The sequence below is a fragment of the Vulpes vulpes genome, chromosome 14 (genome assembly GCF_048418805.1).
Source record: "Vulpes vulpes isolate BD-2025 chromosome 14, VulVul3, whole genome shotgun sequence".
Lineage (NCBI taxonomy): Eukaryota > Metazoa > Chordata > Mammalia > Carnivora > Canidae > Vulpes > Vulpes vulpes.
In genome coordinates, this window is record NC_132793.1 from 117,844,646 (window position 1) to 117,871,347 (window position 26,702).

At 45.4% G+C, this 26,702-nt stretch overlaps 1 protein-coding gene across 2 annotated transcripts; it reads left to right on the forward strand.

The window, feature by feature from the left end:
• The first annotated feature begins 10 nt into the window (after positions 1–10).
• ZBTB49 (zinc finger and BTB domain containing 49) lies at positions 11–26,702 on the forward strand. Of its 2 annotated transcripts, XM_072737788.1 has the most exons (8): positions 11–120; positions 8,116–8,286; positions 10,211–11,316; positions 13,809–13,855; positions 19,981–20,054; positions 21,402–21,484; positions 21,577–21,738; positions 25,592–26,702. In XM_072737788.1, the coding sequence occupies exons 2-8, from the start codon at positions 8,135–8,137 to the stop codon at positions 26,263–26,265; spliced, it is 2,298 nt and encodes a 765-aa protein (XP_072593889.1). In that variant the 5' UTR covers positions 11–120; positions 8,116–8,134; the 3' UTR covers positions 26,266–26,702. The 2 variants fall into 2 exon arrangements, with proteins under 2 accessions (XP_072593889.1, XP_025854056.1); XM_025998271.2 differs by lacking the exon at positions 11–120 and having other exon boundaries at positions 8,051–8,286.

Consider the following 26,702-nt stretch of genomic DNA (forward strand, 5'->3'; position numbering starts at 1 on the left):
GGATCCGGCCGGCCGAGGGGGCGTTGTCGGGAGGGTTCCGCGGCCGGCGGCGCCCGGCGAGCGGCGCTGAGGGCGGCCGGCGGAGAGGCGGCGGCGGCGGCGCGGGGAGCGGCCTCTCCGGTAGGTGCCGTCTGGCGGGAAGGCCGGCCTGGCGAGGGCGCGGCGCAGGGAGCCGGCCTAGGCCGGGGCCGCCGCCGCTCCCGCCCCGGGCAGCTCGAGGGTCGCGCGGCGGCCGGCGGCGGTCCCGGGCTCCCCCCGCCCCGCCCCGCCCCGCCTCGGGCGGGCCCTCGGCCTCCGTGGGCGGCGGCCTCGGTCGGGGGCAGCGCCCGGGCCCGCGGCGGCCCAGGTCCCGTGTGAGCCGAGCGCGCGTGCCGCGGCCGCGGGGACGCCGCGCGGTGGGGGTCGGGGCCGGGGCCGGCGCCGGGGGTGGGTGATGCCGGGGCGGCGGCGGCGGGCTGCGCCTGAAGGGCCCTGCGTCCGTCTGCCCGGCCCGCCGACGGCGGTTTTCCGGCGGCTGCGGAGGCGGGGGCCCGGCGGCGGCCTCCGGCGGGGTTTGCACTGGAGCATCCCCCGCGCCGCGCCGCGCCGCGCCGCGCCGGGCCCGCACCCGCCCTCCTTGCGGGGACGTCCGCCTGGCCCCGGGGCGGGGGGGGGGGGCAGGATTCAGGCCGTCACAGAAGGGATTCGCCGGAACGGACAGGGGAGAAAACGCTGTTCCAACGGAAGTGACTGGCAGCATGGCCTGGAGGTTCGAAGAGCAGGATGCTTGAGGCGCTTGGTCCCCTGCGCGTCTGACTTCAGGTGCTGCCCCAGGAAATCCCCAGGAGGGGGCCTCTCTGGAGCCTGTCTCTGTAGGCCAAGCTTTCAGCCTTCATTCGGCTCACGTGTCTCTTCCTTAGGAAGTCTTCCCGGACCTTCCTCCTCCAAGTTGACTTGGAGTTCCCTCATTTGGTATCTCCAGGACAGCGGCCTTCTCGTCTCCCGGAGTCCGGGGCACGAGGGTGCCAGAGCACGTGGCCCTGGGGGCCCCAGACACAGGCTGACAAAACTCAAAGGCCCAGAGAAGGGTGGTGATGAAGCAAGAAAGGGATTCATCTCGGGGAGGCCAACGCGGAAAGACAGAGGATTGGCGTCCCAAACACGGTCTCCAGAGCCAAGGAAGTGCTTCCAGGTTTATATTCAGGAAAAGATGGGACAGAGGTTGGCGGCTACATGCAGGTGGGCGGTGAAGGTCGGCGGTTGTTGTCCTGGGGTCAGTCACACCAGGCCCTCCTGGCTCAGGCCGCCGTTACTGCTTGAGGGGATAGTTTTGGTTTCCATCAGGGGATGCTTTGCCCGCAGGGTCTTCTGCCTGAGTTAAGAGATGAGCTGGAGAGAAGAACTTAACAGTTAGAAAGTACAGAAAGAAGTCAGAATGGAAGGAGATGAATTGTTCTTCCCCTCCCATAGATGGACACTTCTTGAAGGCATGGGCGGCCATGTGAGTGGTTCCCCCTCAGACCCTCAGTGTCTGGCATGTAGGGACACTGTAAAGTTAGGTGAAGGCGGTGAAAAACTGAGGCAGTCTGCGGACTGCAGGGGACAGATCTCACGCAGTACATCTGCATTTCCTCCTCGCAACAAGGCCTCGCACATTAGGCACACGAGATCAGCTCTACCAAGTCGGCCTTGTAGCGTCGCAGTCCGTGTAGAGCTAAGACCAGAAGCAGGCTTGCTTGCTAAAGCCTTTGCTTTTGTCATGGGGTTTTAGGGGGGTGGGAGAGCAGATTAGGAATAAGCCACTTGAAAAGCATAATGGCCAAAGATGAAGGTAGGACCACTGTAAGGCAGGCCAGGTGCTGAGTGTGTGAGCTGTGGCCCCTTGGACAGGTGATCCATTAATGGCCCCGGGGAATAAACTTCTACAGATTCTTGGTGTTTGACCAAGTGTTAGTAAAGGGTTCCCACAGAACAGAAGGGTCTTTGCTCTGGGAGTCCTCTCTATGGGATAAAATTTTATTCTGGTTCTTATTTCCTTTAGAAGCACCTCTTCATTCACACTTATGCTTTTTCTTAATGTTTCTCTCCCTCCTTTTTTTTTTTTTTTTTTTAAGATTTTTTATTCATTTGAGACAAAGACAGGGAGCAGGGGGTAGGGTTGGAGGGAGAGGGAGAAGCAGGTTCCCCACCGAGCAGGGGGTCTGGCATGGGGCTCAATCTCAAGCAAGATCCCGGGATCATGACTTGAGCTTAACCAACTCACGTCTTAACCATGAGACACTTAACCACCTGAGCTACCCAGGCGCCCTGTGTTTTTCTCTCCTTTCCCATATTTTCATTCCTTTTGATACCATTCAGTCCATCTTTACACCATCACACTTTTGGTATAGATTTGTAGCATTTAAAACAGGAAGATACTGGGGCACCTGGCTGGCTCTGTTGGTTGAGCATCCAACTCTTGATTTCAGCTCAGGTCATGATCTCAGGGTCATGAGGTTGAATTCCGTGTCAGGTTTTGTGCCAAGTGTGGAGCCTGCTTAAGATTCGCACTCTACCTCTCACTCTGCTCCTCCACACCTCATTCACACATGTGCTCACTCACTCTCCCTCTCTAAAAAATAAAATACATTTTTTAAAAAACGGGAAGATGCTTGAGAGATTATTTAACCTGGTGGGGAACCCCTCCATTTCTACATGTCCAAAAACTGAGGCCCAGAGTCTCCACCCATCCAGAAACTATATTAAGCTCCTGGATTGAATAGCTCCTGGATTGAAGCTCTTGTGTCCAGGGCACTCTTCTAGGTACAGAGATACACTGATCGAGAAGACAAATGGAATCTGTGTCTTTACATTGGGAGATTTGTGTCACTTGTCACACAGAGTAGCTGCAAAAGTGGAGGAGCTAGGTTTGTGCTCTTTGTGTCACATCATGACACCTGCATCACACACATTCATCCTCACAGATGCTGTCCTTACCTGGACAATCTGACATAGGTGGTCAACTGACAGGGCAACTGATTTGATCTAAGGAAAGCCTTTTGTCGGTCACATGTACCTAAGAGTATGGGTAAAGGGCTTAGCATAGTGGCTGGCATGTTAGAACCATTTCATAAATACGTGCCATTTAGTATTACTGTTCTTAGGTACATGATATTTATGGTTGTGATTCATAGGATACACAAGGAATATGAGATGTAAATTGTTTTTCCAGAGCTCTCTATAACCTTGTTAGGGAAATAACAGGATTGACATCATGAAGCCATTAGAAAACTAGGTGGTACGGAAGAGTTATGATTTCTACAGTCAAGGTAAATTGTGGAAGAGCTTATAACTGTGCATGTTACTTCTGTATAGCTGAAAAATGTCTAAAGCAGGTTCAGAATATTTGCTGAGTTTTAGCATTTAAGTCTATAGAAGAAGGTTTTGTGTTGTATATTTAATGTCCTTTTTCTCATGGGATATAGCATAGCTTAAGAGCATGGGCTCCACGGATACGAACCAGTCTTTAAATCCTGGCTTGGGATCCCTGGGTGGCGCAGCGGTTTAGCGCCTGTCTTTGGCCCAGGGCGCGATCCTGGAGACCCGGGATCAAATCCCACGTCGGGCTCCCGGTGCATGGGGCCTGCTTCTCCCTCTGACTGTGTCTCTGCCTCTCTCTCTCTCTCACTGTGTGCCTATCATAAATAAATAAAAAAAATTAAAAAAAAAAAAAATCCTGGCTTCAGGGGCAGCCTGGGTGGCTCAGCGGTTTAGTGCCTGCCTTCAGCCCGGGACGTGTTCCTGGAGTTCCGGGATCGAGTCCCACGTCATGTTCCTCACATGGAGCCTGCTTCTGCCTCTGCCTGTGTCTCTGCCTCTCTCTATGTGTGTGTCTCATGAATAAATAAATAAAATCTTAAAAAAAAAAAAAGAAAATTTAAAATTAAATAAATAAATCCTGGCTTCGGAACACAACAGTTTTATGATCTTGGACTAGTTACTTAAATTCCTCATTTCTTACTTTCCTTACTTATAAAAAGATGAAAATAAAATTCTGGTAGCATTGTGTTAATGGATAGAATGTGCATAGCAGGGTTCCTGGCCCATAGTAAATAATTGGTAATGAGAATAAGCCAATAATCCTTTTCTTTTCAAGCAACTGACGGGGTAAGGTAGGTAACTGGTTGCTCCATCATTTGACTGTTAGGCTCCCTTGAGGATTCAACAGGGGACGGTGCCCGACCACCTGACATAATGCTTCCCTTTCTGTATTCTTGTTTTGGGTGATAATTATCCTCTCCCACTGCTTCAGTGTTGTTCTTTATAGGGATATCACCAGTTTTCCTTGTATCTCACCCTATCTCAAACCAGGAGATCATGCCAATACTCTAAACTTTACATATCAGAAAATAAGCTTTCCATAAAGAAATAGGGAATCAGAATAAGGTGTAGAGTTGGGGGTGAGATGGTGGGGGTGGGAATCAGAATAAGGTGTAGAGTTGGGGGTGAGATGGTGGGGGTGGGTTTTAGAGATTCAAAGTTGAGGGGTCATACAGTTGGAGACATTTAGCAAAAAGACACGTTTGGAAGCAGTGATCAAAGCTAAAATTTCACATTTAGGAGTTGTCTGCTTAGAATAGATGAAGGCCGAGAATAGAGGTGATTGTCTAGGGAAAGAAAGGCTCAGGGGCTGAATCTTTTTTTTTTTTAATTTCTTTTTTTTGGAGTTTACTTTGCCAACATATAGCATAACACCCAGTGTTCATCCCATCAAGTGCCCCCCTCAGTGCCCGTCATCCAGTCACCCCACCCCGCCAGCCCACCTCCCCTTCCACTACCCCTTGTTCGTTTCCCAGAGTTAGGTGTCTCTCAGGTTCTGTCACCCTCTCTGATATTTCTCAGGGGCTGAATCCTAAGGGACATTATTAACATGTGGGACTTGCAAAGGAAGAAGTACAGCGTAGAGATGGATCAGGGGCGTAGTAAGAGGACCTGGAGGGTTCTGGGGAGGCAGGATGTCAAGAAGGAGGAGGGCAGGCCATACTCTACATGCTGCAGCACAGCTGGGGAGATTGGGCTGAGTAAAGGCCACTGCGGGCAAGTCTGTTTCAGCACAAAGAGAATGGCAGCAAGACTGCAAGTGGGGAAAGGATGTGGTGAATGAGAATGGCATGAGAAAGCTAAGTGGGATGTGTAGTTGCTGTTTTGGGAGGTATAAAAGAGGCCTGTGATGTATATATGTACCTAGCAGGAGGGTTTTGTTTTGCTTTTTTTCAATGTGGGACGATCTTGGTGTGTTTGTAGGAGCTGGTGAGCCGGTAGGGGACAGAGTGAAGCAGTGAAAGAGCCTGAGGATGGGACTCCTGAGTGGCTCAGCAATTGAGCATCTGCCTTTGGCTCAGGGTGTGACCCTGGAATCTGGGATTGAGTCCCACATCAGGCCCCTTGTATGGAGCCTGCTTCTCCCTCTGCCTGTCTCTCTCTCTCATGAATAAATAAATAAAATCTTAAAAAAAAAAAAAAAAAAAAAAAAGAGCCTGAGGATGAAGCCAAGTCCTGGGGGAGGCAAAGCTGGATGGGGTCAAGGGGACAAGAGAAGCTGACTTTGCAGAGAAGGCACATTTCATTCTGTGAAGCTGAAGGGATTGAGCAAGAAATTTGGAATTGAGTAAAGAATTTAAAGGCACTCAGATTATATCAAGCTATCCATGGGCTCAACCTTCTTAGTGAAGTCAGGGTTGCAGTCACTTACAGATGAAGGAGACATATGTGGTGGGAAAGATATGAACAGAAAGGACTCAAACTCTATTGTAGGAATATAGAGGGAATCAAAATAAACATTATTAGCTTGCTAATTAGTAATAGAGGTTAGCTAGTGTGGATTTTAATGATAGAGTATCTATCTGCTCTATGCCAGGCAAAGATGAGTAAAATGGTACCCTCTGAGCTCATAGCCGAGTTGGCAACACAAATGATGGAACATAGCAAGTTATCTTGCGGTAGTACGTATGGGGTGCCGTAAGATCACAGAAGAGGGACCTCAGAGTCGGACTTGAGGAGGGAACAGTGGAGAAGAAGGAGCAAGTTTCAGGATGGCAGGAAAGGCTTCTAGGAGTTAGTGACAGCTCAGCTAAGCCCTGTTAGGGGAGTGGGCCTTACCTGGGTAGTGGGAAAGTCCAATGTAAATAAAGTATTCCCAGGACTGGAAGTATCAGAACCAAAGCTTTTTGGAGAGAAGCAAGGCAGAGGTCTGTAATCTGCCTGCTTCAGAATCACCTGGAGGCTTACAGTAAATGTAGATATCTACACTCCACAGTAGACTGAGCAGAACTCTGCATAGTATCCAGGAATCTGCATTTTTATCAGACTTACCAGGTGTTCCTTAGAGATGACATTTGTTGAATAGTTAATGTCAGTTGCTGTTCTAGATGTTCACGTAGGCTCTCACAGTTGTCTCAGTAACCCTTGGGATAGGATGAGGAAAGTGGACATTGAGAAGTCATTTGCCCAAAGTCATATGGGTAATAAGCAGTGGCTAGGGTTCTAAACTGTCCCCAACACAGCTTGTTAGGGAGGCACAGGTAGTTTGTTTGACTGACATATAGTGGGCACACTGGGGGATAAGGTGATGGCGATGATGGTGATAATAGAAGAAGGTAGTGGTGATGATGGTGATGACGATGATGATAGAAGAAGGAGCCGTGTTAAAAAGCTTAGGTTTTGGCTTCATGGTCTAGTGACTTTTTCAATAATCCTTATGTACTGAGGATGAAAGCAAATAAAGCAGATACTGGCTTGTCAGGTTTTTACTGTACCAAACTGCCACTTTAACCTCCATAGGCTTGTCCCAGTCTGCCTTCATTTCTCCCCACTGCATTTCTTCTAATAATCATGTCTCACTGGATTGTGCACCTGGGCATGTACCTATGCCTTCCTCATCTGTGTTGTGTATTCAAGTGTCTAGCTCTAACTACTGTATTTATTTAGTTGTGTGTCGTGTGTGTGTGTGTGTGTGTGTGTGTGTGTGTGTGTGTGTGTGTTTTCTTTAGTAGAATTTAACCTTCAGGAGTTTGGGGACTTGGCATGTTTTCTTTGTTGTTGGAGCCCTAGGACCTGGCACATAGTAGTCACTCAGTAATAGATGTTGAATATGTGAAACCTTCTAATATTGACCCTCTCATCTTCTCTCTCTCTCACACATATGTCCTACCACTTACTTGGCTTCACCACTATTAAGCTCAGCAGGCTCTTACGCTTTCTAATATTTCTGCCCCAGGTTCCTGCGAGACAGATCTCTGCTACAGTAGTGTCCTAGCAGAGAGGTAAGAAGGAACAAATATATTTGGGGCACCTGGGTGGCTCAGTTAGTTAAGTGTTCAACTCTTGGTTTCAACTCAGATCATGATCTCAGGGTTGTGAGATCGAGCCCCACATCAGTCTCTGGGCTTGGCAGGGAGTCAGCTTGAGATTCTCTTTCTCCCTCCCCCCCCCCCCCCCGCTCATGCTCTCATGTTCTCTCTCTAAAATAAATAAAATATTAGGGAAAAAAGGGAACAAATGAGTAGACATGATGCTTTGTGATACCTCTTTTATTATTATCCAGTGGTGCTAGTTTAACTTCTTCCTTATGTCCCCAGATAAGCTCCTAATTTTCCTACCTTCTGATTCAGTGCCCCATACACGGGTGCTCAATACATATTGATGTCATCCAGTTGGCTTTTTTCTAACTTATAAGTGTCTACGTATATGTTTCATTGAACTTTCTCTAAGTAGAAACGAGAGAAGTGCACATAGTGTTGTCACGGTCACATTCTACATCAGCACTCTCAAATATGGTGGCTATTTAAATAAATTGAAGGTTTAGTTCCTCAGTCACTCTAACCACATTTCAAGCCCTCAGTGGCCACATGAGGCCAATGGCAACTGGACTGAACAGTGCAGATACAGAATATTTCCATCATTCCAGATGTTTTTGTTGAGCAGCACTGGTCTGATACCACTAAGACAAAATTTTTATGGTTTTTTTTGTTGTTGATTGGTTTGAACTTGACTGACAAGGAATCATGATCATGAGCTGCCTGTCACCTAGGGGTTCTGGGACCATCAGGTCTCAGTTGTATCACTGAGTCACTGTCTCATTCACATTCTTTGTCCTAGGTCTCCTGGCTGGTTGAGCATGGACCCGGTTGCCACTCACAGCTGCCATCTCCTCCAGCAGCTGCAGGAGCAGCGCATTCAAGGCCTGCTCTGTGACTGCATGTTGGTCGTAAAAGGAGTGTGCTTTAAAGCACATAAGAATGTTCTAGCAGCGTTCAGTCAGTATTTTAGGTACGTATTTTAGACTCTGTACAGAGGAAGAGCTCTTCTAGCATGGTATATTTTGACTAATTTTTTTTTTTCTCCTTGGATTTCACTGTCCTTATTTTTGTAGCACATATGTGAGTTTTTTACTTTTTGTATTTAGAGTAACCTGAGAGCAGAAGAGTTTTAATTAAAATATATTTGGGCTGATTGTGTGTTTTGGCACTCTGTCTTTGATTTTAATAGTTCTAATTAATGTCAGTCTTCTCTATATATTTCCTATCCTTTTAGGATAAAAAGATTGAGGAATAGAATTCCTGGTAAGAACTTTTTTGTGATAATTGGAGGGGAAACATCCCACATGCTATTTTTTTATTGAAATATTTTACTATTTGTTTTTCATTTGAGTATTCTAAGAAAATAGGTTTGGATTCAATTTACTTATTCCCATAATTATTTTTAGATTATTAGAGTTAAGTATTTTGCATACATTTCCTGATTAGCTGAGATTCATCTCTCTAAGCACTAAAGATCTTTTTAATATCTCCCCCCCCAAAATGCATACCATTTTACTGTTCTAGTAAACAATATACAGAAGGTGATTTAATCTTTCCTTGGTAATCTGGAGTCATCAGATTAAACCTCAGCTCTCATATATGTTCCAAGTACATATTATAATAGGTGAGCTCACTGAGGTAGGCAGTACTTTTTGTCCTTAGGCAACATGGACCCAGATTGGGCTTTTCCTATCCCATTTTAGTTTGTACTTCCTTTAGGTAAGAACAAAACTGAAGATTGTTTTGGGGAAGCAGGTGATCTGGTTAGACACGGTTAGATGACATGTCTTCAGTGAACTTGTATGACCAGTCACCTAAGTAAGCTTGGTAATTTACACATAGTACAATTTCATTCACCTGGGACTTGACGTGTGCCCAGAGTAGAGTGCCTGGGCTTTAGAGGTGCCTCTCTTCCCTCCTTAACTCATAGAGCTTTACTTTTTCTCCCTGCTGGTTCGTGGACCATTGGGTTACTGAGAAACCTCTAACAGATCTGATTATAAAATGAGTGTATATTGTGTCCTGAGAGTTGTCAGATCTGTAGAGATAGAAAGTAGAGTGGTGGTGGCAGGGGCCTGAAGAGCTAGGCAGGGGGAGACGGGAGTTAGTGTTTAGTGGGTCCAGAGTTTCTGTTTGGGAAGATGAAAGATTGAAAATGGTTGGACATCAGGGTTGCATAATAAATGTGCATGTACTTAATGCCACTGAATTTACAGTTGGGACTATATTTTTAAGCATGAAGTTTTTAAACACTTCAAAATGGATCAAATGTGGGGTGCCTGAGTGGCTCAATCAGTCAAGTGTCTCAGGTCTTGATCTCAGGGTTGTGAGTTCAAGCCCCACATTGGGCTCCACTTAAAAAAAGAAAAAAAAAGATCAAGTGGTAAATGTGTATATTTTGCCACAATTTAAAAATTAAAATAAAAAATGTATCAAACATAGGTGTATTATAGCTATTTTTATTTTTAGACATTTTTAAGGCACTTAGATGTGGAAGTATTTTTGTTACATGTTTTATGGTCTGAAATATAATTTATCAGACTAGACATCAAATACTGAAAACTGTGTCTCCTTTACTATACTTTATCTGTATACAATTAATAATCTGTATACTAATACTTTATCTGTATACAGATTATATTTTTAAAAGAACAACCAGTATTTTTCAGAATTTTACTTTGAGATCTGTTTGGAAGGTTGAATATTCAGCACACTAATTGAATTCATCTGAGTTGCTTTATTGATTGGCTTACCAAAACTTTTTAAAGGATTAAAATGTACTTAATTTTAAAATCTTGGAACTTAGAGAAGGATAGTACTTTTTAATATTAACATGAGCATTATTTATAAGGAAAAATTGTCATACTGTAAACAGATATCCTTTCTTTTATCAGGAGCCTCTTTCAGAACTCTTCAGGCCAAAAAAGTGATGTTTTTCACTTGGATATTAAAAATGTAAGCGGCATTGGTCAGATCTTGGACTTCATGTACACATCTCATCTAGATCTTAACCAGGACAATATACAAGTAATGCTGGACATAGCACAGTGTTTGCAAGTTCAAAATGTTCTCAATCTGTGTCACACGTTTTTAAAATCAACCACTGTGGAGCAGCCACCTGGTGTGTCTTGTAATAATGCATTCTCCCTGCAGAGCGCTCTGACTGCTGATGCTAACTGTGTCATAAATGAAAACTACCCTCCTCATTTGCTGCAGCAAGAGTGTCCTGCGGATATTCCACAGAGTAAAGTTGTGGATGAACCACATACTCATACTCCATCATCCGTTAATCTCCATCACTCTGCAGGTGAAGCATCCAAACAAGCACCCGACACACTGGATGGCAACTGTGCAGAACTGCCTTTCAGACAGCCAAGTTACTACTACAAACTCAGAAACTTCTACAGTAAGCAGTACTCTAAACAGCCTGCATGTCCCAGTCACGAGAGAGTCAGCGAGCAGCCCTTCACTTTCAGCACGTCCACAGACCTCAGTGCCGGGGAAAACCAGCCCTGTGCCGGCAGTCATCCCGAATGTGTCCTGGAGTCTTCAGAGCACTTGCCTTCCCACTTCTTGGCCCAGCCGTTGAGTGAATCTGCCCCAGATCCTGAGTCGGACAACACGTGCCAACTACCAACCAGACAAATGAGGCTCAAAAAGGCCATTCACCTTAAGAAGTTGAATTTCCTCAAGTCACAGAAATGTGCAGAGCAGACACCCGAAGCCAAGACGGATGACGATTCAACAAAGAGGATAGAATGTGCTAGCACAGATACTGTAGAGAAAGCTAGCAGCCACAGTGCTGGAGAGAAAGAAGGTGAGGAACTGGTGAGTTCGGAGCAATTTAACTGCATGAACGAAATGGAGAGGCCCGAAGAGCCTGCCGCACTGGAGGAGCAGTCCCAGATGCTTCAGTCACAGAGACAGTACACGTGCGAATTGTGTGGAAAACCATTTAAACACCCCAGCAATCTGGAGCTTCACAAACGGTCTCATACAGGTACACTGATTCAGTGCCCACAGGCAAAAGGGAAGGACCTGATGCAGATGATCAGACACTACTGCCTGCTCCTGCTTTTGTAAGAAGTTTTGCTGTTGCTTGATGACGTCATTGATAATCCCCCCCCCCCCCCAAATCGAAGGAGCATTAGCTTCTTTTTTATATTATACTTTGGGTGATTACTTTTAAAGAATAATCTCAAAGTTCTTAAAGTTCTGTAGACGCTTTTATAGAGCCAGCTTAAAAAGATGGTACATTTTTCTTTTTTAATTATGGTTTTATATGATAAACTTTCCATCACTCTAAAAGCATAATAAATCATTCCGATGCACTGAAATGTACTCTAAAATGGATAAGCTATAGTTGCTTTTTAGAATTAGAGTAAGTTTATTTTTTAAAGCATGATGCTGTAGGTTCGTTCAGATGTAAGTAATTTAGAATAATAGTAAAAGTGCCCTGCAAAGTGATTTTCATATCAGATTTTTTTTTAATTGTGGTTTGGTAGGAAGAGGTAAACTTTTTATAAGAATCAACTTTAACCATGTGATATTTTCAAATGAAAATGCTTCCACTTTGAACATTGAATTTTCAAAGTCTTATTACCTTAATTCATACTTCGTCCTCTTTCCAAGAAGTTTATTTTTTCCAGGTGCTCTTTTGAAGGTGTTACATAGTACATATATGTTGTGTTTCACAATACTTACATGTTACTTTTGTTCCTGTAATTAAACTTGATGACTCTAATACAGGTTCTAAATTAATGACAATTTATAGCATGAGAAGTAATACGCTAAAGGATGGTTATAGTGTGACCACTTTAAAGTGCTTATGTAATTGTGGTTACTGATCTGACATTCTCTTATCACTTTGGATTTCCCATTTGCTTCAGTGTTTGCTACCTTGTACTACTGAAAGACTTACTGTAGATGGAAGCCTTCAGAAGTGTTCATGTATTTGAACATAAAGTGCTGTCAGAAGTAGTAGTAGTTTAGAATTACTTTCTATGAGGACACTATCAGTGACTCAGTTTTGCCCTTGGAGAAACTTGATTTAGGTCATTTCTATTTGCATGAATTTCCTAGAGCCTCATGATCATTAGAAGTTTTACTTGACAAACATAACCAGTTAGCCTTAAAGAAAACAAAACTTACCTTGTTTCTTCTGAAAGAACATCTTTGGATGCCAGTGGTCATACAGTCACGGCACAGATGTTTACCAGGACTTAAACCAAGAGGAGCTGCACTTCTCAGATTATGGTCTGGAGAACCCTTTTAGGGGGTCTGTGAGGCCAAAACTGGTTCTGTCATACTCTGTGATGTCACTTGCCTTCTTTTCCGTCTCCCACGAGTGTGTGGTGGAGTCAGCTAATGGCTGCAGCTACTCTGGTGGCCAGTGAAATGTCTGGCCACAGGCTGTAAAAACTACTGTTTTCATTTTTGATGTGGGCTTTACCAATAGGTATAGCCCATGCAAACAAGAGCTCTTTAGGGTCCTCACTTAGTAAGAGTGTGAAGGGGTCCTGGAGAGTAGGGTTACTGACTTTGGTCACTAGTGAATGGTGGCCTCTATTTTTCAAACTGTTGTAACTTACACTGGGGTCTTTCACTTAACATTATCTGTCATCCCCATAATTTCAGACCTAAGTGTAGTCACCGAATACAAGATTTATGTGATTCTAATTACTCAGGGTCAAAACCTCTGTCTTGGCCATGAGCAAGCCATTGAACCATTTTAGGAAAAGATAATACAAATATATCCTGGCAGGAGCTCAGAAAGCTGGCAAACCAGCAAACCCTAGCAACACAATAAGAAGGGAAATGTTAATTTTTTAAAAGAATCTTAATGAAACCACTTGATTTGAGGGGAAGGGGAGGAAAGGAAGGTTCTCAGTCCTCAAGGCCTACCAGGGTTTCACAGGTGAAAGTGATACCTTCAAGTACATTGTCTATCTGTCAGTGTGTTCAGAGATGCTCAGTTTCTTTGTAGCAGAGTCCACTCTCTGCATCTGTTCCATACCAGAATGCAATTACTCAGAGTTAAATCAGAGGTGAGAAGTGGGCAGGGAAGCCCATCTCCTGGGCTGAAATCCTGTTTCTCCCATCAGTGTGTGTCAACCAAGGCTGAAAGGCAGTGGAGAGGGTCTCTTTCCTGGCACGTTTGCAGGAGGACCACTCTGTTTTGGGCTCCACTGTGTGTCCGCCTCGTTTGGTGAGAACGAGTCACCCTCTTGTGCCAGGAATTGGTGATAAAGGGGTCAGGCTAAAGGGCAGGTGAACAAGATGCTGCTGTTGACCAGATCATCTCTGCTTGCCACCTAAGGGCGCCAGAGAGAATTACAAGGGTGTAGAGACTGCTCATTTCTAGACTTTGATGAAGAGGTGATGCTCCCTTTTGAAAGGACATAGGAGATAGTTTAAACATTTTAAACAAAGTTACTGTGCAAATATGAGTGCTGATTTTACAAGTTGTTATTTTGTTTTGTTTTGTTTTAGGTGAGAAACCTTTTGAATGTAACATTTGTGGGAAACATTTCTCTCAGGTGGGAATACTCTTATTTACTATTAATAATTGGAAACCTGAAACCCAGTGTTTTTTTATTATTATTACAAATAAGACATACGTTGGACTTGTGAGAGAAGCCTCTGATGATATCTGTAACTTTGACTTCATACGGAATCAGGAGAAAATAATTTTCAAGAAAAACAAATTTTTAGTTTATTGGGGGGAAAGTAGTATTTTTTCTAAGCGTATGAACTCTCACCCCCTCCCTTTAAGAATAGGTCCAGTCCTAGTATATTCCTTCTCTTTCATGAATAAATGAGTGAAGTTTTTGGTAAACCACAGTGAGCCCACACCTGGAGGCTGCATGCCATGCTGGGCCAGATCCAGAACACATGTCATCTTAGTCTTATTGGGACTAAAGTTGTTAGAAGGTGGAGAACAGAGCAAGCAGTTCTTGTTCCTGCTCCAAATGCCTTTTAGCTGACCTCTGATTAGAGCTCATTTAGGCATATATTAATTCTCTCAGGCAGCCAGCATTTGCTGTACCCTCCTATGGGCCATGTGCTGACCTGGGCACTGGACATAAAGAAACCTAGAGTTTTATTTTTGTTTTGTTTTGTTTTTTTGAAACCCAGAGTTTTATTAATGTTTTAGTGCAAATGTTGACTGTAGACCAGTGGGAACCTACTTCTGAAGTAGGAGGAGGTAACTTGCTCTGCCACAGGCGGGCCCTGGCATTCCAGAGCTGCCCAAGAGCAGCCACTGCACTGCTGTTTTTATACCTGGCTGTGGTGGGTGCAGTGAATCCTATAGTAGCGGCTTGTATGGGTGCTGCTCCCCAGAACGAGGACTCCAGGCTGGGCCTTGATCCAAGAGTAGAGCCTCTAGGTCGAGAAGAGCTAGGCAGCAAGTCCTCTCCAGCGCATAGACACTCAACAGCAGCACCATGTTTTGACGCATTCCACATGGAGCCAGCTCTCCCCTTCCTCCTGCGCATCCAAACCTCTGCACTCAGTGACTTTTACGCCTGCGACTCCCTGCAATGCTGAGATTCCCCAAGTCCTAACCTCTGCCTTTTGCATCTTTAGTCCATACTTGCCATCCACGAAAACACCTGGCACCCTCTAAATGTTCAGTAAGTTTTTGCAGAACCAAGGGGAGTCATCAGCCCTCCAGCTGCCATGCACTTAAGGCCTTGCTTCTTCATTGCAGGCTCGCCTGCAGCTTCCAAGCTGGGCTTGTGGAGCCGGGCAGTCCGCATTTGGATCCTGCCCCAGGCTTACTCCTCAGTGACCTCAGGCAAGCAGCCTCACCTTTTGGCACTTTAGCTTCCTTGTCTGTAAAGCAAAGGAGATTAGATGGGTGAACATGGCAGGTGTGTGGAGAGTACATGAATCAGTAGGAGTAAGAACTGCCTGGAACATAGTTAGTGTTCAGGGACATCACCATTTTTCCATCCTGGTGCTGGCCCTTCTGTTCTTGCAGACCAGTCTTCCATCACCATCTTAACCTTATAGCTTTGGAGTGGGGGAAAACCAAAGGCCTGGGCTAATGACAACCATAACTTCTCTGGGCTTCATTTTTCTAATTCTTAAAAATAGGGATCATACTACCTCATGTGAGCATTAGGAGTGAGTGGAATGATGGCCATGAAAGCCCTTCATCCATTTAAAATGTGGTAACAGTGTAGGTTCTGTCCTCCTTGCTTGAAATCCTTCTGTGACCCTTCATTGCTAATCACAGAAAACCAGACATCCCAGCATGTGTAGTCCACTTTCAGCCTCCTCTCCCGGCACCGATGCCAGGGCCTGCCCACAGAGATTCTGATTCCGTTGCGTTGAAATGGGGCTCCAGCGCTGGCATATTACTGTATTACAGTGATTTTGAAGTGTGGCTAGGGTTGAGGACCACTTTGTCCTACACTTGCCCTCTTGAATCCTGTCAAGGGTAGCCCTGGCTGACAGGCACTAGAGAAATCTGCCTCTGTGTTGGTGTCTGTATTTTTGTCAGATTTTTGTGAATGTAGGATTATGTATAGTTGCAGTTTTCAGATGCATATTGCTGTTTTATTTCATTGCGAAATTGTGAATTTTTTTACGAACAAGGACTTCTTTGAAAAAAACTTCCTTCAGCAAGTGTTTGCTGCAAGCCTCCAGTGTCCAAGGACCTCTGCCACATGTCGGGGAAATCTACCTAGGGAACAGTGTGGGCAAAGAAAAGAGAGTGGTCATTCCTGCCTGGAAGAAGTGGTGTTTGGGGTGGGTGAGGACCTGAACCGTGTTAAGAGATTGTTTAGGTAAGCCCCGAAGACAAGCAGGCATTTGATAATCCTGGGATTCTCTGGTGTTCTAGGACAAGAGAGCTGTCAGGTTGTTTATGTAGGGGTACTTGGTAAGTAGCACCCACTAACTATCCTTCACCTTAAGCCAAGCATACATTTCTTAGAATGAACTGGAGTAAATGTGGTAACACTGGATTGGAATGCTCTCATGCTGTTGCTGGCATGTTTGCTTTGGTAGAAGTGAGTTTGTAAATATTTTCCCTTCTGGAAGACTGGCAAGCAAGAAAACAGATTTATCAATGAGAATTCCTCTTTTATGCTGGTTACTCAATTTATATTTAGTAGAATCCATCTTGGGGAAAAAATAAAAGCTAACCACAACTTTGATGATAAGTCTGTAAGCAGTATGATACATGAGCTTTGAGAGCTACCGTAATCCGAGATTGCGACAACAGACTGTCCGTCTCTTAACATCATTCTGGACACGGTCTGTGTGCAGATCTCAGCCCTCAGGAGCCCTGCATACTTGAGAGTGTGAGTGAGACTCTGTCCATAGGGACAGGCCAGGGTCCCGGTCCCTGAGTGCGGTAGAACCTGGATCAGTGGGTGCACCCAGAGGAGAGGTAAGGTAGGGGCAGGTCTGCATACCTGTGATGTGAGAAATGGGAGGAGGAAACTGGGCTGGCTTTGAAAGAGGAGTAGAGCTGTTTGGTCTCTTCAAAGGAGCAGACATGGAAACTTGGAGCAGACGATGCAGTGCCTTTTGGCAGTGCTGTCCAGAGAGGGGTGCCCCAGGGCCAGGGCGCAGGGGAGGGGACCTGGAGATGGATGTGCTCCCCCAGGCACTGACATGGCCTGGCGCTATGGGTGACAGGATGAAACCCCACCCACGGGGAATGTGCAGGAAGAAGAGTATTTCAGTGAGCTTCTCCTGAGTCATGAAACTTCTGGCCCTAAGGTAGAGTCCCTACACTCCCAGCATTGAAGGCCCTGCTGGCAGTATAGTGCTCACTGCTGTTTAGGTGACAGCTTTATGTTCATCTCCAGATGTTTTTCCCCTGTTAATTTTATTATTTTGTGAAATCCTAAAGTCCCAAAACTCCTAAACTAGAAGACTTTTAAGATCTGAGGTCCCTTTTATATCTAAAGTGGTATGATTCTTTGGCTATTTTTTTCTATAATCAGCTGCCTTCAGAAGAATGCTCTGATAGGGAATATATGCTTGGTTTGTCCATATTTAAATGTTCACATATATAGTAGAAGGAATTATTTTTTAAGTTACTCAACAAATCAGATGTTAGTTCTTTTCTAAAGCAGTTTTTCTGTGCAAAATCCTGACAGCTCCTCCTAATTTAAAATATTTGCTTAGAAGGAGTAGAGCCTCCTTCACTGCTAATACACTGTAACATAGCTAGACAGCACAGCCACACTCCCAACCTTAGAGTCCACAGAGGGGCCTGGGTGGGAATATTTGATCCCAGCTATAGGAGCCTAGGCTGATTACTTCCTAGTAATCAGCGTCTGTTTACAGACTATCTGTTTACTTTTCTGTAAAATGCGATACTATGACTTTGTAAGGAAATTGTGCTGACGAGGGGACAGTGTCTGCAGCTGCCTGGTAACCGATCTCCTACTAATCAATAGTTACCACTTGTTAGAGCTCTCACATATCCAGCTACAAATAATCTCTAAGATGCGGACTCGTTACTTAGCCCATAATTGGTACTAGAGAAATTCAAAGTTTACCAAAAATACAGATACTTGACTAAAGATCAAATCGTCTGCCTTCCGGTTTGCAATATAATTTGGCATAAATCGTTATCAGCATCATTGGACTCTTTTGCCCGAGTCTTTCAGTATCTAATCTACTTTTACACCATTGGTCAGATCAATATGTCCTCCTTTATCTGGCAGGAGATTTTCTTTATACATTTCTGATATTAAATAGCTAAAAAAAAAAAACATTTGTAAGGGTTTGTTTTACTGTTGCTTATTGCACTCTTTTAAGTGGAAGACCCTTGATACTTGCTTTGGAAACAAGTAATTGTTACACTTGACTTAACCAGAAAAGATGCAGCCCTGCTAAGAATTGACTCAGAATACATTTCAGTCATGACACATCGTTTACAAAATAACTTGAAACAAGAAGGACCTAATTTAACAGATGAGCAGATGGTGCTATTCAAATTGTTACATAATTGATGAGCTTTTTCTGGAATTTGGAATTGACTGACTTAAAACAGTCAGTGGTGCATTATCTTACCTCCCGCGAGCTGTTTCCCCCACGGCCAAGTGACTACTGAATCGTCAACACAAGCTAGTTTATTCACAGAAACCTATGAGAGTGTAGACTCACACAAACCAGTGTTCATTTCTGGGCCAATCGTGTAACAGGAGCAGCTCTTTCATTTATCTGAATCTGAGTCTTTCAGCTGGAAAAGAGAGATGGCTCTAGCAGTGACTAAGTGGTTTGGTGATGCATGTAAGGGCTAGCAGGCCAAATGCAGGCTGCTGTTGACATTTGTTGTTTTATTATTGTTAGTAGTCATTCTCATAAAAGCTGGGGATTTCCCACTGTTTTGCCAAATCTTTCCCTTTAGTTATCTGAAATAAGCCTAGGTTTTTTCCTGAGCCACATTTATCACATTCTGAAAGATAGTACATAACTCAGTGATTTCCCAGAGCCTGACACAGAGAATCTCTGTGTTCTGTGATATAAAACTCACGGTCGCCCTTTCTCTGCTTGTAAGTTTCCACGCAGAAGTGGACCTCAGACCATCCCCAAACTCACGGCCATGAACTATCTGTGTATTTTATTTAAAATCCAGTTTGCATATTTACAAAGCCAGATTTGTTAGTTGGGTGTTACTGTTCGTTCTCCCTTTTTGGCTTATATTGTGCATAATGCCTGTGCATTATTACCCTTGGGTATATTCATTCATTTCAGTGTTTTTGTAATAGAACACTATAAAAAAATTAGGTAGGGGATGTGGAAGATTGAGTCTATTAAGTTAAATTCCAGCAATGGAGGATTTTATTTTCAAATCCTAATTTGAAACATTAGCCAGGAGCTTTTTTAATACGAGGCAATTGCAGTTTTAATTTCAGTGTACTTTAGGCAATTTCCTATTGACTTCCTATTGATTATTACATCAAATCTATTTTGTGATCTGCATTTAAATAAGTTATTCTTTGTGAGGCCCAGCTAGTTTCAGAAATTAGGAACATAAGAGGCCCTGCAGTGAACCTGCTGCTATGAAGTTCCTGATGTGCATTTTTTGCACAAAGGTAAAAAAAAAATGACAGCCCTGTCAGGGAGAACAGCAGCACTGCCAGAGGAAGTCCTGTTTGCACATGTCATACCTATTTATGAACAAAAGCATGTTTTTAAAAAAGAAGAAATCCTAAAATAATGAAGTATAGGTACTACTTTTTTTCCCCCTCAAGGGACACTTGGATATACATGGTCCAAGTTAAAAACTCCAAATAAAGCATCATAAGGTCTATTTAAAATACAAGCTTGGCAGTCCCCAAAGCAGCCTCCATGGTGTGCAGGGCCCATTTAAGAGAGAAGCAGCACAGTGCATGCCTGAAATGGGACAAGCCAGGGGCGCACGTGGAGCAGGCACTTTTGCTCAGAGCACAGGATGGAGATGCATCTGTGTTCAGCAGATTGCTGGGGCGGAGCTACTCCTGGAGTTAGAATTGGGCTGGTCCCAGATCTCCTTGCACATGGTTGCTTTTGAGTTGTGCATATGTAATCTTCACTTGGAAAGTTGGACCGGGACCTGCCTCAGCCTGTCAGTTTTCCTTTTGAATTATATGACCTTTAAGAACACTTTTCATTATCGGTATGCTTTTTCTCCCCTGCTTTCTTGCAGGCAGGTAACTTGCAGACTCACCTACGTCGGCATTCTGGTGAAAAACCATATATCTGCGAAATCTGTGGAAAGAGGTCAGTGCTGGGCTTATGCTTCCATTTGTAAGGAACAACTCGTCTGTCTTTGAACTCCGTGTTCTCTGAGCCACTAGGGCTCACTCTGTCGCTGAGGAACACATGTAAATCGTCCGGCTTTCCATGGGATACGTGATGAGAAGAACAAAAAGAAGGAAAAATGTTAATTAAAAGAAAGAAAATCTAGGACAGGAGTCTTACAAAATGGGATTTTATATGAAACAAAATTATTTTATACTGAAATTTCCATTCATTCCAAGAATGTTAGCATAAATGTCCCCATGGAGGTGACTGTCTTATGGGGGAAAAGAGACTTGCAACTGAAAGCTTGGGTGTCAGGAGAGAGGACCAGAGGAGGTAGCCCGAGCTGAATCAGGGAAGGGCCTTGAGAGCTCAGCATCGGAGGAGGGGCCTAAGTGGGGGCAGGGCAGGGTCCAGAGGGACCCTCCTCCCCTCACTGGGTCATTTGTTGGGAGTGCACATGCTCTCGAGTGGTTGCATTCAGGCAGCAGCCACCAGTCATTGACATGACAGCGATTCAGTCATTCATTTATATAACCTTTCAACATTTATTTGGTACCTACTGTGTGCTGAGTGCTATGAGGGGAACATAGAAATAAACAGTACAAGCTCTGCCTCAGATAAGGTCATCCTCAAGGTGGTGGGCAGGCATGGGACAACTAAAGTCAGAGTCCTCTGATGCAGCATGTGCCTGGGGATGCCAGCAGGAAAAGCAGCACTGGTTCAGGTCTGGGAAAACCACTGTCCCTGCAGGTAGCAGAAAACAAAGAAATATGAGCTGCCCAATCCTGACGTGTCTCCCTTTTCTGCTGTGGCCACCTGAATACTGATGACCCCATTCAGTGCTGGGGTACTGCATACCGCTCACTTCCAGTACCTCTGTAGTGTGCACCCCTGGCTGTTTCAGGTGGTTGTGTTGCTTCACTGTTGGCCTTGTTTTACACGTCTTAAATGGAAGCCTTCTGAACTCCATTTAAAAGTAAGGCATGTATTTAAAATCAGGTCTATAGGCAACATCTCCCCAGTGGAACCAGCTAGACAATCAGGTATGGTGGAAAGGAAGCAGAGATTTATGTCGGAGAGCCTGGCTTGGAATTATTCCCTGAGCCAAGTAGTCAACCATCTCTGCAGAAAGATGAAACTAGGTAGAAAAAATAGTGATAACGCCAAAACAGAATGCACATTTCAAATGAATCAGGCCACTTCTGATTACATTCTGAAGGAACAAAGGTAGCAGTTCACCTCCTCCCTCAGTGACTTGCAATTACAAAGATTTGCAGCAATGTAGAAAGAAGTTCTTGATTGGATTTTCATATTACCTTTCAGGTTTGCAGCTTCTGGTGATGTCCAGCGTCACATCATCATCCACTCGGGGGAGAAGCCACACTTGTGTGACATCTGCGGCCGAGGTACTGCTGCAGGTTTTTCCCTTTCTGTCCTGAAGACTACCGATTGCAATGTTCTCGGTCCTTCCGCTGAACACCTGTTATGGTCTCTCCAGGGTTCAGTAACTTCAGTAATTTGAAGGAGCACAAAAAGACACACACAGCCGATAAAGTCTTCACCTGTGACGAATGCGGCAAGTCCTTCAACATGCAGAGGAAGCTGGTCAAGCACCGAATTCGGCACACGGGGGAGCGGCCCTACAGCTGTTCTGCCTGTGGTAAGTGTCTGGAGGGCATGGACCAGACGGTCACCCGGCCATCCCCGCTGGGGGCAGACCCCAGTCTCTCCCCGCTCTGTGGTTGGCTGTTTTGGTGTCATGCGTAAATCATCCCTGTTATAGATAAAATGAAGGTGGCGCTGTTTACTGCCTAACGTGGTCTCTGGTTCGTTCCTGTGTTCACATATCAGACATTTACTCTGTGAGTTGCCTCACACAGTGTCTGTGAGGTGTCCAGAGCGCTGGGGACAGCCTACTGAGGCTACTGAGAGTCCCAGGTGCGTGCTCCTGGTCCAGGTCGGTGGGGTGTAGACAGTTGAGAAAGTGTGGGAGAGCGTAGTGTGCAACAGTGGGCGTCAGCATCACGCAGACCAAAGGGCCGGATGTGGGGGCTGCAGGTTGACTATCCTGCAGGAACATTGAGAACATGTGATGGGGTCAAGAGGGAGGACTTCTTGAGATGCTGTGTTTAGAAGCAAAGGTCCCTTCTCCGGGACACAGAGGGGCAGGGAGACCCCAACAAAGAAAGTCTCCTGGGAATAAGGAGCTAGGACCCAGGGCTGAGGAAAATAAACATCTGCACCTGAGAAAGTGCAGAGAAATGCGGGGAAAGGGAGAGGGGAAGGTAGGAGAGGAAATCTTTGGAACAAGAATGACATTGCGGGGGGGGGGGGGGGGTGAGGGGGGCTGTGCGTGAGGAGGGGAGGGGAAACAGAGGAAGGGGAGCTCTATTCCCTGAAAAAGCCCAGAATGTGAAGCCACCTTCACATTTGATGCAGCGGTGAAGTCTTGGGAGGCGGGGGAAAGCTGGCGACCTCGCTGTCGAGGGATGTTATTGCTCACGTTAGGAAATGGGGACTCTGAGTCAAGTCACCTGTGACCTATGATCACAGTGTTTGAGCCTCTGAAGAACTGTGTGTGTGCATGTGTGTGTGTGTGTGTGTGCACGCGTGCCTGGGACAGGTGGTTGGCAATGTGAATTGAGTCACTGAGGAACAAGTGAGTGACTGTGTTTGTGGTTTCCCAGTTAGAACAAAAGGGGAAACTGTTCAGGCTCCACAGTGGGAAGGCTGGAGCCGAGCACTACACAGAGCGGCTCTTTCTAAACAGGGCAGGACTTCTGGGATGTAACCACAGGTCTTTGTTTTTATCTCCCACTTAAATTGTGTACAGATTTCCTGGCAACTCCATGACTATTCTCATTACTCCTTATCAAAGTAAAATTGTGTTGGGACACCTGGGTGGCCCACTCACTTGAGCATCTGACTTTGATTTCAGCTCAGGTCATGAGACCTGAGATCAGGGTCATGAGATCGAGCCTTGTGTTGGGCTCTGCGCTCAGCATGGAATCTGTTTCCCCTCCCCCTGCTCACACTCTTTCTAAAATAAAATAAGATAAAGTAAAATAAAAGTAGGATTACTTTAAATCACAAATGCAATCTCAAGTCACTAAAATGTCAGTTCCAAATTATATTACAGTTGCCAACTTGATTTAAGGTTGAATTTTCTCTTCCCTCCTCCGCTAGAACTTGTTGCTGGCCTAGGACCCGGGCAGAGGAGGAAGTAGAGGCCCTGCTGCCACACCTTATGCTTCTAGCCCATTCCCCTCCCTCACTAACCATGGTTTCTGACCCTGACAAGGTCATCCTGGAACCAGGGGAAGAAAAAAAGAGCAAGAGTGTTCGTTTTTACAGGACAGGTTCAAAATTTTGTAACAGCTTCATTGAGGTAAAATTCCCATACCATAAAATTTACTCATTTAAAGTGAACAATTCAATAGTTTTGGTATGTTATTCACGGAGTCATAGAACCCTCACCATAGTCTATTTTAGAACATTTTCATCGCCCCAAAAAGAAGCTCCCTGCATGTTAACAGTCACTCCCTGCTCCTACGCCCCAGCCTAGGCTACCATTAATCTGCCTTCTCTCTCGGGATTTGCTTGTTCTGGACATTTCACATAAATGGAATCCTACAGCATGTGGGCTTTTGTTACTGACTTCTTTCACTTAGAAAATCTGCTGTGAACACGTGTATGTAGTTTGGGCGTGTTTTCATTTTCTTGAGTTCAAAAGATGGGCTCAGTTTTAAGGTGGCTTCACATTCTGGGCTTTTTCAGGGAATAGAGCTCCCCTTCCTCTGTTTCCCCTCCCCTCCTCACGCACAGCCCCCCTCACCACCCCCCCCCCCCCCCCGCAATGTCATTCTTGTTCCAAAGATTTCCTCTCCTACCTTCCCCTCTCCCTTTCCCCGCATTTCTCTGCACTTTCTCAGGTGCAGATGTTTATTTTCCTCAGCCCTGGGTCCTAGCTCCTTATTCCCAGGAGACTTTCTTTGTTGGGGTCTCCCTGCCCCTCTGTGCAGACCTCTCAGGCTGGATTGAAGATGAATCCTGGCAGCTCACTTGCAAGCATGACCTTTGTCCAGTCTGTGGAAACACTACAGGGACTGCAGGCCATGGCCATGCAGAGGGACACCATCCTGTCTGCACTAGTGCGGTGGATTTCCTATGCGGGAGGCAGGTGCCACACCTTACCTTGCCATGAGGACGGTTGTGAAGTCTGGCCCCCCTGTCTTGACTGTCTCCTGGGGGGACCTCCACTGTGGCTAAAATTCATATGCTTTAAGGACCCCAGAAAAGATGATTCCCATTTGCCCAGTAATTTCCACTACTGAGAATTTTTCTGAAGGAAACAGTGAAAAGAAAAATATTAATTGAACATGAAGTAAAGTAGCAATCAGGTGGAAGGCACCCAAACGTGCAGTAAATCGAGGAATGGTTATGAAATAGCTCCTATCCATATAAACCATATGTTGTATAGACAGTGCAGCAGACGGTGAAAATGCCTTTACTGTGACGTTACGTGAAGGAGACTGAGCCTGACTTGCAGACAAAATGAAGACATGAAGAAGACTCACCACAGTGTGCCTCAGTGTTCTGTGGGGGGAAGAAGTGCCAAAATGTAACTTGTGGAAGTTGACACCTAGTTTGTTCAAAGGTGTGTTTTTTTTTAATGGCCCACCGCTGGCTGATGAGGGCAGGATGGCCTAGTGTTCACACGCATAAGGGAGAAGTTGTAAGTACGTGTCCTCATACCTGCGTGACGTATTATCTTCTGTGAATACGTGATGTCTTCTGTAAGGTTCTTTATTGGTTGTTTTCTTCTGACCTTCTTACCTACTTTAATCATGGAAGTAGATCCCCTACCTGTGTCATATACATAGAAAGGAAATCGAACTGAGAGAAGTGTAGGTAAAATTACATTATGAGTGAAAAGATGTTTCTGAATTCTAGATTGGCCATGTTAGGTTTACAAAAACTTAAGCAAGCCTGGCCAGTAGAGGCAGGCACCTTGGCTTCCCAGAGAGGCGCTCCTGTGCAGGGAGACAGGGTCTCTTAAAGGCTCGCCCTGAGGTACCCACAGCCAGGTCAGAGAGACGCAGCTCAAGAAGAACAGAGGAGTCTTCCAGAGTGAGCAGGTGACGGCAGGAGGAAGAGGGATGTCCTTCCAGAATGTCCTGTTCTAAAAGGATCCCATTTTGGGCAGCCCCAGTGGCTCAGTGGTTTAGCACCGCCTTCAGCTTGGGGTGTGATCCTGGAGACCCAGGATCGAGTCCCACATCAGGCTCCCTGCATGGAGCCTGCTTCTCCCTCTGCCTGTGTCTCTGCCTCTCTCTCTGTCATGAATAAATTAAAGATAAGATAAGATAAAATAAAATAAAATAAAATAAAATAAAATAAAATAAAATAAAATAAAATAAAATAAAATAAAATAAAATAAAATAAAATAAATAAAAAATAAGTAAGTAAGTAAATAAATAAATAAATAAATGGATCCCATTTTCATTTTGCAGGAAAATGTTTTGGGGGATCTGGCGACCTCCGCAGGCACGTGCGCACTCATACCGGGGAGAAGCCGTACACATGTGAGATCTGCAGCAAGTGCTTCACGCGCTCGGCGGTGCTCCGGCGCCATGAGAAGATGCACTGCAGGGTGAGCGCAGGCCAGGACGCGCTGCATGAGCTCACTCAGGCCCTTGAGACCCCCGACCTGGAGAAATCTCAAGGCTCAGATCCTTTTGCCCAAGATGTGTCCGTGACCTTGATGCCCATGTCGGTCAAGCTCCCCGTTCACACCGTGGAAGACTCAGTGACAGAGTTTGACGGCCATGCCACCAGTTCCTACTGCAAGTTCCGGCCGATGGTTCAGCCTCATGCAGGCGGTGAGCCAGAGAAGGTCAGTCTGGATCCTGGCAGGCGTGCCAAGCCCCCGCCACAGCCAGCACAACATCAGGCATATGCTTACCCAGACGTGGCCACTGCGGCCGGCGACCAGCCACTGCAGGCCGACAGCCTATCCCTGGGCCGCTCGTCTCTGGCCGCCCTGGACAATCACTGTGGTGATGCGCCAGGCAGCCGCGGACCTGCCACGCCGTATAGGAACTCCGAAGGGCAGTTCTTCTCTAGCATGACCCTCTGGGGGCTGGCCATGAAGACGCTGCAGAATGAAAACGAGTTGGACCAGTGATGTCTGGCGGTGGCATTCTCTGAGCCCAGTGGACTAGTATCCGCGCTTTGGGGGAGAGCATTTTTTCCATGGCAACCCTTTCTGACCAGCCCAAGAGGAGTTGGACCATCACTGTTCTGGTGGTAACAGAACTGGAAGCATGCAGAGTCCCAGGATTTGGGACGGAGGCTTGGCAGCAACTCGTGCAGGAGGGGAGGAATGGACAGCCCGAGAAACCATCCCATTGACCTTGGCTGGCACAACAGTGCACACATTAGGTCAACTGCTGTCCATTTCAGTCACGCTAAAGGGAAAAAAACATATCTAGTAATATAAATATTTTTGCATTTTTTACATTGAAATTTGTACGGTTTGTATTTTTATTTACACAAAAATTTTATTTGTATATGAAACTCATGCTATAATTTAATTTGAATAAATGAAATTGACTTTCTATA

Coding starts and splice junctions, on each gene's coding strand:
- ZBTB49 (XM_072737788.1), top strand. CDS start 8,135: ATGGACCCGGTTGCCACTCACAGCTGCCATCTCCTCCAGCAGCTGCAG. Junction 13,856..19,980: donor GTGGGAAACATTTCTCTCAG/GTGGGAATACTC, acceptor GCTTTCTTGCAG/GCAGGTAACTTGCAGACTCA. Junction 21,739..25,591: donor CTACAGCTGTTCTGCCTGTG/GTAAGTGTCTGG, acceptor TTCATTTTGCAG/GAAAATGTTTTGGGGGATCT.